The 14,495-nt window shown below is 43.6% G+C and overlaps 1 protein-coding gene across 2 annotated transcripts in view; it reads right to left on the reverse strand.

The window, feature by feature from the left end:
• The window catches only part of LOC110498401 (gamma-2-syntrophin), a 98,350-nt gene that overhangs the window by 65,570 nt on the left and 18,285 nt on the right, over positions 1 to 14,495 (reverse strand). Inside the window, exons 1-3 of one of the 2 annotated variants that reach the window (XM_036955240.2) lie at positions 4,567 to 4,596; positions 3,968 to 4,019; positions 2,460 to 2,517 (exon numbers count right to left, since the gene is read on the reverse strand). In XM_036955240.2, the coding sequence (XP_036811135.2) occupies positions 2,460 to 2,478 (19 nt within the window). In that variant the 5' untranslated portion in view covers positions 2,479 to 2,517; positions 3,968 to 4,019; positions 4,567 to 4,596. Of the gene's footprint in view, positions 1 to 2,459; positions 2,518 to 3,967; positions 4,025 to 4,566; positions 4,705 to 14,495 lie in introns of those variants that run through there. The other variant, XM_036955239.2, reaches the window with a different exon arrangement.

Below are 14,495 nucleotides of genomic sequence, written 5' to 3' on the forward strand. Positions count from 1 at the left end.
CTCTGGGTGGCTAGAAGCATGTTCCTCTCTGGGTGACTAGAAGCATGTTCCTCTCTGGGTGACTAGAAGCATGTTCCTCTCTGGGTGACTAGAAGCATGTTCCTCTCTGGGTGACTCTCTGGGTGACTAGAAGCATGCTCCTCTCTGGGTGGCTAGAAGCATGTTCCTCTCTGGGTGGCTAGAAGCATGTTCCTCTCTGGGTGACTAGAAGCATGTTCCTCTCTGGGTGACTAGAAGCATGTTCCTCTCTGGGTGACTAGAAGCATGTTCCTCTCTGGGTGACTCTCTGGGTGACTAGAAGCATGTTCCTCTCTGGGTGACTAGAAGCATGTTCCTCTCTGGGTGACTAGAAGCATGTTCCTCTCTGGGTGGCTAGAAGCATGTTCCTCTCTGGGTGACTAGAAGCATGTTCCTCTCTGGGTGACTAGAAGCATGCTCCTCTCTGGGTGACTAGAAGCATGTTCCTCTCTGGGTGACTAGAAGCATGTTCCTGTCTGGGTGACTAGAAGCATGTTCCTCTCTGGGTGACTAGAAGCATGTTCCTCTCTGGGTGACTAGAAGCATGTTCCTCTCTGGGTGGCTAGAAGCATGTTCCTCTCTGGGTGACTAGAAGCATGTTCCTCTCTGGGTGACTAGAAGCATGCTCCTCTCTGGGTGACTAGAAGCATGTTCCTCTCTGGGTGACTAGAAGCATGTTCCTGTCTGGGTGACTAGAAGCATGTTCCTCTCTGGGTGACTAGAAGCATGTTCCTCTCTGGGTGATTAGAAGCATGTTCCTCTCTTGGTGACTAGAAGCATGTTCCTCTCTGGGTGACTAGAAGCATGTTCCTCTCTGGGTGACTAGAAGCATGTTCCTATCTGGGTGACTAGAAGCATGTTCCTCTCTGGGTGACTAGAAGCATGTTCCTCTCTGGGTGACTAGAAGCATGTTCCTCTCTAGGTGACTCTCTGGGTGACTAGAAGCATGTTCCTCTCTGGGTGACTAGAAGCATGTTCCTCTCTGGGTGACTAGAAGCATGCTTTTCTGCTTTCACTACCCATAAAGGAATTGGGGGATGTGGCAAAAGAGAAGATGCCCTTCTATTTTAGGGTTCAATCTCAGGGTTATCCTGAGCAGCGGGAGGCTCTAACAGAATGGGTCTAGTTCCTATTCGTTACAATTAAACCATTGTTTTATAGACCTCGTCAGCAGATTTCCATGTACAGTTGAGCAACTGCATTCTGGTTACCAATGTAGTAATACAATAATTACCTGACATAGAAACATATAGACATGAGGGGAACATAACCTAAAGTGTTGTATATTGATATTGTTCATAACAGTACTAAACATGTCGGATGTTTCAGTCCACATCACTGTCAGGTGTTTCAGTCCACATCACTATCAGGTGTTTCAGTCCACATCACTATCAGGGGTTTCAGTCCACATCACTGTCAGGTGTTTCAGTCCACATCACTATCAGGTGTTTCAGTCCACATCACTGTCAGGTGTTTCAGTCCACATCACTGTCAGGTGTTTCAGCCCACATCACTGGTAGATGTTTCAGTCCACATCACTGTCAGATGTTTCAGTCCACATCACTATCAGGTGTTTCAGCCCACATCACTGGTAGATGTTTCAGTCCACATCACTGTCAGATGTTTCAGTCCACATCACTGTCAGGTGTTTCAGTCCACATCACTATCAGGTGTTTCAGCCCACATAACTGTCAGGTGTTTCAGTCCACATCACTGTCAGGTGTTTCAGTCCACATCACTGTCAGGTGTTTCAGTCCACATCACTATCAGGTGTTTCAGTCCACATCACTATCAGGTGTTTCAGCCCACATCACTGGTAGATGTTTCAGTCCACATCACTGTCAGATGTTTCAGTCCACATCACTATCAGGTGTTTCAGCCCACATCACTGGTAGATGTTTCAGTCCACATCACTGTCAGATGTTTCAGTCCACATCACTATCAGGTGTTTCAGCCCACATCACTGGTAGATGTTTCAGTCCACATCACTGTCAGATGTTTCAGTCCACATAACTGTCAGGTGTTTCAGTCCACATCACTGTCAGGTGTTTCAGTCCACATCACTGTCAGGTGTTTCAGTCCACATCACTGTCAGGTGTTTCAGTCCACATCACTATCAGGTGTTTCAGCCCACATCACTGGTAGATGTTTCAGTCCACATCACTGTCAGATGTTTCAGTCCACATCACTATCAGGTGTTTCGGTCCACATCACTATCAGGTGTTTCAGTCCACATCACTATCAGGTGTTTCAGTCCACATCACTATCAGGTGTTTCGGTCCACATCACTATCAGGTGTTTCGGTCCACATCACTGTCAGGTGTTTCGGTCCACATCACTATCAGGTGTTTCGGTCCACATCACTATCAGGTGTTTCGGTCCACATCACTATCAGGTGTTTCAGTCCACATCACTGGTAGAAATGTTCAATACTGCCTTACCTACTTGATCTTTAAACATCTTTGAAATGACCACAGGCACTTTATGCTCAGCACCCCCCTGGGAGACACGAGAGAAAGGTCATTTTAAAATGTGTAACATTATGTATATATATATATATATATATATAGTGCAGTCAGAAAGTATTCAGACCCCTTCACTTTTTCCACATTTTGTTACGTTACAGCCTCATTCTAAAATGGATTCAATCATTTGTTTTTTCAATCTACACACTATACCCCATATTAACAAAGGTGCCGCTAGTATCAAACGCACGTTCGTTAGCAATTTCGTCATGTAAAAACCAGGTTCGGCAATTTACCGGTCTTATGTCAGCTCGCTTGCGCTCAGATGGGAGGGGTGGAAATATTTGAGGCGTGTCCAAAGTGCCAATTTCAAGCAGCACTGAGACGGATATTTAAGACCAACCAAAAGCTGGTTTTAGTGGTAACACAGTTGGTTATGTCATGAATTCTGACAGCTGAAACACAGCCTATCCTGCCGTGATGCACACTATATTTGTAATACAAATATATATTTTTTCCCATTTTGTTTTATTTGATTGAAAACAAAGCATAGACTCCCCTCCTCTCAATGAAGGATTTATTTATTTGTTGTTCTGCCCCAATGCGATCGCAAAGTAGTCAAGACTGTCGATAAACGGTTTGGCTCCTGAGACCGCTTGGAAATAAATCTTAATCACCAAAGCTTTATTATTAAAAGTTAAAGTTTGAGAGGAGGAAAACAGTGAGCCAAGAGCCTGAAGGTCCCGTGTTGGACGTGCGTAAAACCCTACATAGTCTCTTTAATATTATATGACCACGGGGAGAAATGACGATGCCTGTAAGTGTGACGTAGCCTATTTAAAATAGGTTGTTGTTTCGTTTTGTTTAGAATTTGATTAGAATTATTTCTTCTCTTGTTAGGCCTTATCAATAATGAATTTAATCTTGTTTGGCGTGTCAATTCTCAGCCATAATGTAATGTACAAGTAGGACAGGCCCCTATATCAGTGTGAATGCTATTGAAGACATAGAATTGCTTAGAACAATGTGGACAGCAAATGGGTTCAAGTTATTAACATATTTAACAAAAGACATTTTATTTTTTATTTTTTTTCTCCATTTCTGTAAAGCCATGTAACAAACTATAACGGACTAACATTGGAATTGGAGTTGATTCCAAAACAATGCATAAAAGACCATAAACACACAACTTGGAAGCAGCCACATATTTCACCATGGAGCACGTTCTGATTGGCCAGTGAGGGGCCAAGCCTCAACATACTCACAACTTGTATATTCATCAAAATCCAGCTCTTTCGCGCCAACGCCAGCAAGTCAGCTGATAATTGTAACAGTGAAAATAGCAACAACAAACAAACAAAAACAATTCTGACTACCAACTGCGCTTAGATTTACCATCGCGTTAAGGTGTGTTAGTCCAGAATCTCTTTTCAAAAAGGTCCAATAGCCTTTAGATGTTGTATTGATGAAAATGTAACACTTACTTTGATGCTGATACCCAGACCTCCAGCAGCCTGCCTTCGGAGAACGACAGTTCTGTGCTTTAAAAAATGGGATTTGACCTTGGTAAAATAATCTTGAAATGTTGAAACAAGGTTGGAGCATAACAAATGGGTTATGGCACTTATCCTCCACTTATCCTCACTATCAAAACCCCCAAGATTGACAGATACAGAATGTCTCCATGGTAACACATAAAAAAAATAATACTTCCATGACTATAGATTTACGGTACACTTATGTATGCTATACAATTGACGACCATACTAATGCTCAATGTGAGTCAGAGAATAGTCCTGTCCCCAATTACATCCAACTAAAGCTATCGTGAGCTCTGACATCAGTATCAGGAAGTGAAAAGGCCAGCTGAGTTGTCGTCATCATCGAAAAGGTATTACTGTGAACGGAACTGAAGTCCCTTCAGGTCACCTTCAATGAACGCCGAGCAACAGGAGCACAAATATAGAAATACCAGTTTGAGTTTAAAGGGTTAGTTGTGTGTGCCTGGTTTATCCAAGTATAGGAAAGCCCACTGTGACACCCATGCAAACCCCTAATGTCAAGGTAGATCTTAAGTACTTACATTTAATTGTGGGTCACCCCCTCTCGTGCAAACCACATCCAGCTTCTGTATGGTCAACACCTCTTTTGTCAGCTTCAGACGAACATCATAAGTATTACTGGTCTCCTTGTTATACAGCAGGGCAATTCCAGCTTTTGTCTGTTGACACATAGAAAATCAAATAAGATTTTACTGAGTTACTGGGACATAGATTGTGGATTTGTCGGCTCTACTGTGTTTACACCACAACAGGACATAAAGATGATAAAACTCGATCGCCATGTGGTGAGATGTTGCTCATCTTTGATGGTTTGAATCCCGGAAAAAAAAAAAAAAAAAATTGCATGTATAGCAACTGATCTTATCACCCAAAACCTGAGGGTCTGAGAGTAAAACCCAATAGCATGTTTGGCCATCTGCTTGGCTGCATTTATTATGTCCTCCCTTCCTAAGGTAATTGGGTCGTCCAAATAACCAGTCTTAAAGGTGACCTAGTTCTCTCACTAACAACAGGATCTCAGAGAGCAGATTTACACTGCTGCTTCAAAGAAAGACTTCAAAAAAAAATACAAATAAAAAGTTGTATCTTTTTTTATTAAGGTTTGTTTTCTTTTCCCTCTAATGTTTTGTGCTACTAGTTCTGTTCACATTATATCCTCCATGATTTATTCTATGCCTTCTTCTTCATTCCATCTCTTGATTTTGCATAATGTACTTTGGGGGAAAAAAAACGCATGGAGGATTTTTGAGAGTTCTAGAATGGTCTTTGTTTTTGTTTTTTACTAAAACACTCAGGTATTATCAAATCAAATTGTATTTGTCACATGATGCCCGAATACAACACTGTAGACCTGACAGTGAAATGCTTACTTACAAGCCCCATAACCAGTAATGCAGTTTAAAAAAATAAAAAATGTACACAAAAAAATGAAATAAAATAAAATAAAAAATAAAAGTAACAAATAATTAAATAGCAGCAGTAAAATAACAATAGAGAGGCTATACACAGGAGGCACTGGTACAGAGTCAATGTGGAGGCTATACACAGGAGGCACTGGTACAGAGTCAATGTGGAGGCTATACACAGGGGGCACTGGTACAGAGTCAATGTGGAGGCTATACACAGGGGGCACTGGTACAGAGTCAATGTGGAGGCTATACACAGGGGGCACTGGTACAGAGTCAATGTGGAGGCTATATACAGGGGGTACCGGTACAGAGTCAATGTGGAGGCTATACACAGGGGGCACTGGTACAGAGTCAATGTGGAGGCTATACACAGGGGGCACTGGTACAGAGTCAATGTGGAGGCTATACACAGGGGGCACTGGTACAGAGTCAATGTGGAGGCTATATACAGGGTGTTACGGTACAGAGTCAATGTGGAGGCTATATACAGGGGGTACCGGTACAGAGTCAATGTGGAGGCTATATACAGGGGGTACCTGTACAGAGTCAATGTGGAGGCTATATACAGGGGGTACCTGTACAGAGTCAATGTGGAGGCTATATACATTGGGTACCGGTGCAGAGTCAATGTGGAGGCTATATACAGAGGGTACCGTTACAGAGTCAATGTGGAGGCTATATACAGGAGGTACTGGTACAGAGTCAATGTGGAGGCTATACACAGGGGGCACTGGTACAGAGTCAATGTGGAGGCTATATACAGGGGGTACCGTTACAGAGTCAATGTGGAGGCTATATACAGGGGGTACTGGTACAGAGTCAATGTGGAGGCTATATACAGGGTGTTACGGTACAGAGTCAATGTGGAGGCTATATACAGGGGGTACCGGTACAGAGTCAATGTGGAGGCTATATACAGGGGGCACTGGTACAGAGTCAATGTGGAGGCTATATACAGGGGGTACCTGTACAGAGTCAATGTGGAGGCTATATACAGGGGGTACCGGTACAGAGTCAATGTGGAGGCTATATACAGAGGATACCGGTACAGAGTCAATGTGGAGGCTATATACAGGTGGTACCTGTACAGAGTCAATGTGGAGGCTATATACATTGGGTACCGGTGCAGAGTCAATGTGGAGGCTATATACAGGGGGTACCTGTACAGAGTCAATGTGGAGGCTATATACAGGGGGTACCTGTACAGAGTCAATGTGGAGGCTATATACATTGGGTACCGGTGCAGAGTCAATGTGGAGGCTATATACAGAGGGTACCGTTACAGAGTCAATGTGGAGGCTATATACAGGGGGCACTGGTACAGAGTCAATGTGGAGGCTATATACAGGGGGCACTGGTACAGAGTCAATGTGGAGGCTATATACAGGGGGCACTGGTACAGAGTCAATGTGGAGGCTATATACAGGGGGCACTGGTACAGAGTCAATGTGGAGGCTATATACAGGGGGCACTGGTACAGAGTCAATGTGGAGGCTATATACAGGGGGCACTGGTACAGAGTCAATGTGGAGGCTATATACAGGGGGTACCGGTACAGAGTCAATGTGGAGGCTATATACAGAGGGTACCGTTACAGAGTCAATGTGGAGGCTATATACAGGGGGTACCAGTACAGAGTCAATGTGGAGGCTATATACAGGGGGTACCGGTACAGAGTCAATGTGGAGGCTATATACAGAGGGTACCGTTACAGAGTCAATGTGGAGGCTATATACAGGGGGTACTGGTATAGAGTCAATGTGGAGGCTATATACAGGGGGTACTGGTATAGAGTCAATGTGGAGGCTATATACAGAGGGTACCGTTACAGAGTCAATGTGGAGGCTATATACAGGGGGTACTGGTACAGAGTCAATGTGGAGGCTATATACAGGGGGTACCGGTACAGAGTCAATGTGGAGGCTATATACAGGGGGTACCGGTACAGAGTCAATGTGGAGGCTATATACAGGGGGCACTGGTACAGAGTCAATGTGGAGGCTATATACAGGGGGTACTGGTACAGAGTCAATGTGGAGGCTATATACAGGGGGCACTGGTACAGAGTCAATGTGGAGGCTATATACAGAGGGTACCGTTACAGAGTCAATGTGGAGGCTATATACGGGGGTACCAGTACAGAGTCAATGTGGAGGCTATATACAGGGGGTACCGGTACAGAGTCAATGTGGAGGCTATATACAGAGGGTACCGTTACAGAGTCAATGTGGAGGCTATATACAGGGGGTACTGGTATAGAGTCAATGTGGAGGCTATATACAGGGGGTACTGGTATAGAGTCAATGTGGAGGCTATATACAGAGGGTACCGTTACAGAGTCAATGTGGAGGCTATATACAGGGGGTACTGGTACAGAGTCAATGTGGAGGCTATATACAGGGGGTACCGGTACAGAGTCAATGTGGAGGCTATATACAGGGGGTACCGGTACAGAGTCAATGTGGAGGCTATATACAGGGGGCACTGGTACAGAGTCAATGTGGAGGCTATATACAGGGGGTACTGGTACAGAGTCAATGTGGAGGCTATATACAGGGGGCACTGGTACAGAGTCAATGTGGAGGCTATATACAGGGGGCACTGGTACAGAGTCAATGTGGAGGCTATATACAGGGGGTACTGGTACAGAGTCAATGTGGAGGCTATATACAGGGGGTACTAGTACAGAGTCAATGTGGAGGCTATATACAGGGGGTACCGCTACAGAGTCAATGTGGAGGCTATATACAGGGGGTACTAGTACAGAGTCAATGTGGAGGCTATATACAGAGGGTACCGGTACAGAGTCAATGTGGAGGCTATATACAGGGGGTACTGGTACAGAGTCAATGTGGAGGCTATATACAGGGGGTACCGGTACAGAGTCAATGTGGAGGCTATATACAGGGGGTACCAGTACAGAGTCAATGTGGAGGCTATATACAGGGGGTACTGGTACAGAGTCAATGTGGAGGCTATATACAGGGGGAACCGGTACAGAGTCAATGTGGAGGCTATATACAGAGGGTACCGCTACAGAGTCAATGTGGAGGCTATATACAGGGGGTACTGGTACAGAGTCAATTTGGAGGCTATATACAGGGTGTACTGGTACAGAGTCAATGTGCGGGGGCACCGGTTAGTCGAGGTAATTGAGGTAATATGTACATGTAGGTAGAGTTATTAAAGAGACTATGCATAGATAATAACAGAGAGTAGCAGCAGTTTAAAAGAGGGGGTGGGGGAGCAAATCAAATAGTCCGGGTGGCCATTTGATTAGATCTTGATTAGAGTCTTATGGCTTGGGGGTAGAAGCTGTTTAGACGCCTCTTGAACCTAGACTTGGCACTCCGGTACCGCTTGCTGTGCGGTAGCAGAGAGAACAGCCTATGACTAGGGTGGCTGGAGTCTTTGACAATTTTTAGGGCCTTCCTCTGACACCGCCTGGTGTAGAGGTCCTGGATGGCAGTAAGCTTGGCCCCAGTGATGTACTGGGCTGTACGCACTACCCTCTGTAGTGCCTTGCGGTCGGAGGCCGCGCAGTTGCCATACCAGGCAGTGATGCAACCAGTCAGGATGCTCTTGATGGTGAATAGGGGGAATAGGTTTTGTCGTGCCCTGTTCACAACTGTCTTGGTGTGCTTGGACCCTGTTAGTTTGTTGGTGATGTGGACACCAAGGAACTTGAAGCTCTCAACCTGCTCCACTACAGCCCCGCCGATGAGAATAGGGGCGTGCTCCTTTTCCTGTAGTCCACAATCAACTCCTTTGTCTTGATGACGTTGAGGGAGATTTTGTTGTCCTGGCACCACACGGCCAGGTCCTTGACCTCTTCCCTATAAGCTGTCTCGTCGTTGTCGGTGATAAGGTTGTGTCATCGACAAAATGAATGAGGGTGTTGGAGACGTGCCTGGCCATGCAGTCATGAGTGAACAGGGAGTACAGGAGGGGAATGAGCACTCACCCCTGATGGGCCCTCGTGTTGAGGATCAGCATGGCGGATATGTTGTTACCTCCTTAGCTTAGTGATGAGCTTTGAGGGCACTATGGTGTTGTCGCTGAGCTGTAGTCAATTAATAGCATTCTCACATAGGTGTTCCTTTTGTTCAGGTGGGAAAGGGCAGTGTGGAGTGTAATAGAGATTGCATCATCTGTGGATCTGTTAGGGAGGTTTGCAAATTGGAGTAGGTATAGGGTTTCTGGGATAATGGTGTTGATGTGAGCCATGACCAGCCTTACAAAGCACTTCATGGCCACAGACGTGAGTGCTGCGGGTCGGTAGTCATATAGGCAGGTTACCTTAGTGTTCTTGGACACAGGGACTATGGTGGTCTGCTTGAAACATGTTGGTATTAAAGACTCAGAAAGGGAGAGGTTGAAAATGTCAGTGAAGACATTTGCCAGTTGGTCAGCGCATGCTCGCAGTACACGTCCTGGTAATCCATCTGGCCCTGCGGCCTTGTGGATGTTGACCTGTTTAAAGGTCTTACTCACATCGGCTGCGGAGAGCGTGATCACGCAGTCATCCGGAACAGCTGATGCTCTCATGCATGTTTCAGTGTTACTTGCCTCGAAGTGAGCATAGAAGTAATTGGGCTCGTCTGGTAGGCTCGTGTCACTGGGCAGCTCTCGGCTGTGCTTCGATTTGTAGTCTGTAGTTGACAAGTGTCGGAGTCAGTGTAGTACGATTAAATCTTAGTCCTGTATTGATGCCTTTGCCTGTTTGATGGTTCATCAGAGGGGATAGCAGGATTTCTTATAAGCTTCCGATTTAGTCCCGCTCCTTGAAAGCGGCAGCATTACCCTTTAGCTCAATGCGGATGTTGCCTGTATTCCATGGCTTCTGGTTGGGGTATGTACGTAAAGTCACGGTGGGGACGACGTCATCGATGCACTTATTGATGAAGCCAATAACTGATGTTGTGTACTCCTCAATGCCTCCGGAAGAATCCCAGAACATATTCCAGTCTGTGCTAGCAAAACAGTCCTGTAGTTTAGCATCCGTTTCATCTGACCACTTTTTTATAGACCGAGTCACTGGTGCTTCCTGCTTTAATTTTTGCTTGTAAGCAGGAATCAGGAGGATATGGTCAGATTTGCCAAAATGGAGGACGAGGGAGAGCTTTGTACGTATTCTGCGTGTGGAGTAAAGGTGGTCTAGGAGTTCTTTTCTCCTCTGGTTGCACATTTAACATACTGGTGGAAATTTGCTAAAACTGATTTAAGTTTCCCTACATTAAAGTCCACGGCCACTAAAAGCGCCACCTCTGGATGAGCATTTTCTTGCTTGCTTATGCCCGAAAACAGCTCATTGAGTGCAGTCTTAGTGCCAGCATCGGTCTGTGGTGGTATGTCGACATCTACAGAAAATACAGATGAAAACTCTCTAGGTAGATAGTGTGGTCTACAGCTTATCATGTGATACTCTACCTCAGGCAAGAAAAACCTTGACTTCCTTAGATATCGTGCACCAGCTGTTGTTTACAAATATACATAGGCCGCCACCCCTTGTCTTACCAGAGGCTGCTGTTCTATCCGGCCGATACAGTGTAAAATCCGGCAGCTGCATGTTGTTCATGTCGTCGTTCAGCCACTACTCGGTGAAACATAAAATAGAGTTTTTAATCTCCCTTTGGTAGTTTAATCTTGCTCCTAGGACATCAAATGTATTTTCCAATGATTGCATGTTTGCCAATAGAACAGGATGGCAGTGGGGGTTTACTCACTCACCTACGAATTCTCAGAACGCAGCCCGACCCCCCACCCCCTTTTTCTCCGTCTTCTTTTCACGCAAATGACGGGGATTTGGGCCTGTTCCCGGGAAAGCAGTATACCCTTCAAGCTTCTACCAGCTGGTGGTGAGTAATCGCTGTTCTGATGTCCAGAAGTTATTTTCGGTCATAAGAGACGGTAGCAACAACATTATGTACAACATAAGTTACAAACAATGCTATTTTTTTTATACAAATAACACAGTTGGTGTCACCTTCTGACCTTAGTTCCTTTATTTATGTCTTTGTGTTAGTTTGGTCAGGGCGTGAGTTGGGGTGGGTAGTCTATGTTTTTTTTTCTATGTTGTGTTTATGTGTTTGGCCTAGTATGGTTCTCAATCAGAGGCAGGTGTCGTTCGTTGTCTCTGATTGAGAATCATACTTAGGTAGCCTTTTCCCACCTGTGTTTTGTGGGTGATTATTTTCTGTTTAGTGTTTTTTCGTCACCTTACAGAACTGTTTCGGGTTTCGTTGCATTCTCTTTGCTATTTTGTTTAGTGTTCTGAGTTTAAATAAATATATCATGAACACATACCACGCTGCGCCTCTCCTTCCACCGAATAGACAACCGTTACAGTTGGTTAGGAGCACATGAAACATCAGCCTCTCCGGCACCATTCTACTATCTCTTGTGAAGACTTCCCAAGAACGTCACAAGAAGACCAAGATGTCCGCCTTAGAGGAGCTCTTTGAAAACTCTTGGAAAAATAGCTCAAGAAAACAACGCAGAGCCAACCTGTATAGCCATCATTCAATGAGTTCACAACAAGATGCAGTTGTACAGAAGCCTTCACTTCCCACACCTCAAGACCCAGTACCATGGTGGTGGGAGAGGAGAGACACCCTTCTCATCTTGTCAGAGCTCTTCGACATGCACTTGAGTGTCTTCACCTTCCCTGTTTCTCAACTGCGGGTGATGCAATTAGCCAGGAGAGATCACACATTCTGCTAACAAAAGTTGACATGTCGAAATTTCTACAGAAGAAGTGTTCATTTTGAAGTCTATGACACCACAAAACAAATATGCCACAATGCAAAAAAATGTGGTTCTACTATTTCAAACTTTTGTCGAACCTTTTATGTTTTCAACCCCATTTCATAAGAAGCAACTTCCAGTAAAGTGTTAATGTGGTAAATCTCAATGATTTAAAATAGCAAAAATACTTGAGATCCAAATCTTTTAAACCAAATTTGTGTTTTCACTAAACCCAACGAGTGATCTACTAGGATGTAATAGCACAAACATTTGATCCATGCCTCTTTTTTTTTAAGTTTTAGAGAGGAGGTAAATTTATTTTTAAAACACAGTTTGGAATTTAGGTCATGCATTTTCCCCTCGACTTCCAGGAGGACATAAATATACTTCAAAGATGTATGTAGAGACTAAGGGAAAATACTGCTGGACAATACACACGACTCAACACGATAATTAAATCTAGCATTCTATCTGGATGCAGATGGGGTGAAAAGAAAGTACAAAGCCTATTAGTGCCATACGCCTGTAGCTGGGAATCCATCCAATTGGCAAAAAAATAAATATGCGAATCATTGTAAAATCCACATAAAAAAATATTCATGCATTTTCCCACCAGAGATGTGCTTCCCATAAAAGGTACTTATTGCGGATAAAAGGCTGTGCGTGATGACGTAGTGCACATGAAAAAAAAAAAAATCATCATTTTTTGTATTTCAATTTCCCATGTACCGAATTAAAAATGACAAGTTAAATGGGTTTCCAGCGCATTTTCCCACTTCTCTTATGGATCTGTCACTAAAAACGTTAAATTGTAATAGCGAATGTGCCCACTCTGGTCTTGGCACTGCGCTCTAGCCAACAGCTCGCACTCTCATAGTGTATAGTGGGGGTATAGGCAACATGATGAGATTATTATGGGATGATTTTTATTTGTCAAACGGCAGCCAAGTATCATGTCACCAGAACCTTTCGATATTCATTCGAAAAGAACATCAAGCTCATCGCCGTGAACTTTTAATCTGTAGATGAATAAGCTGCATGGTTTCCCCGAGTCGTAGGAAAAAGACCCTATCACACTATCATAGCGTAACTCCAATCTATTTTTAAAATGTTCGACTTCATTTTCATCATCTGCAGCACCACCCAAACATCAACATGATGTGAAAATTGTGCGTTTCTATGTTTTGTAGTAAAAAAAATATATATATATATGGGAAGATAAGTGTTTCAGTTGACATCATCGGTGTGCATCGTCAGTGTGCATAAAAATAAAATAAAAAAATTACTAATGGTATTTAGTAATGGTTGATGATGTCATTGGAAAAAAATAAGGTTGGACACACCTACTCATTCAAGGGTTTTTCTTAATTTTGGACTATTTTCTACATTGTAGAATACAGTAAAAATGAAAAGAAAACCCCTGGAATGAGTAGGTGTGTCCAACCTTTTGACTGGTACTGTACGTTGATTTTGCGGTGGTGGAGATAATGAACATGACATTTCCCGTTAAGTTACCACTTCTGACAAATAAAAAAAATCAATCAAGTCCATCAAAAACTGGAAAGGCCAATAGAGCTTCATTAAGCTACCTAACTACTGTCAACTGGCCAATCACATCTGTGGCAGCTGGATATGATACTAATAAACTATGTTGTTTTAATAAAAAATTATTTAGTTAAAGGACCAGTGAAATCAATACCGTAATCAGTGCAATCAATACCGTAATCAGTGCAATCAATACCGTAATCAGTGCAATCAATACCGTAATCAGTGCAATCAATACCGTAATCAATAACATCCTGTGTTTTATATATATTTCCACACTTTAAGTTTGGAATAATACTGTGCAATTGTGGAAAATTATGATAACGTCATTTTTAGTGTAAGAGCTGTTTGAAAAAGACCACCTGAAATTTCAGCCTGTTTTTGGTGGGATGGAGTTTTTGCCTGCCTGGTGACATCACCAGGAGGTTAATGAATAGTCCAATAAGAAAGAGAGTTCCAAACCCCCCCCCCCCACAGTCCTAAATACATTCTTGCTTGAGAAATTTGCTAAGAAGCTGTTTGTTTTTTGACCATTTTAAATGAAAACAATCACAGTAAGGGAATTAATTGTTACCCAGAAATCATTGAGATATTTAAAATTAAAATAAAAGACTGCATTGTACCTTTTAACTTGTATTTCATTACAGAAAATAATCTGAAGGTGCATCGGGGCGGCAGGTGGGCCAGTAACCGAAAGGTTGCTGGATCGAATCCCCGAGCTGATAAGGTAAAAAAAAAAAATTGTGGTT

The sequence above is a fragment of the Oncorhynchus mykiss genome, chromosome 19 (assembly GCF_057628025.1).
Source record: "Oncorhynchus mykiss isolate SJ-2025 chromosome 19, ASM5762802v1, whole genome shotgun sequence".
Lineage (NCBI taxonomy): Eukaryota > Metazoa > Chordata > Actinopteri > Salmoniformes > Salmonidae > Oncorhynchus > Oncorhynchus mykiss.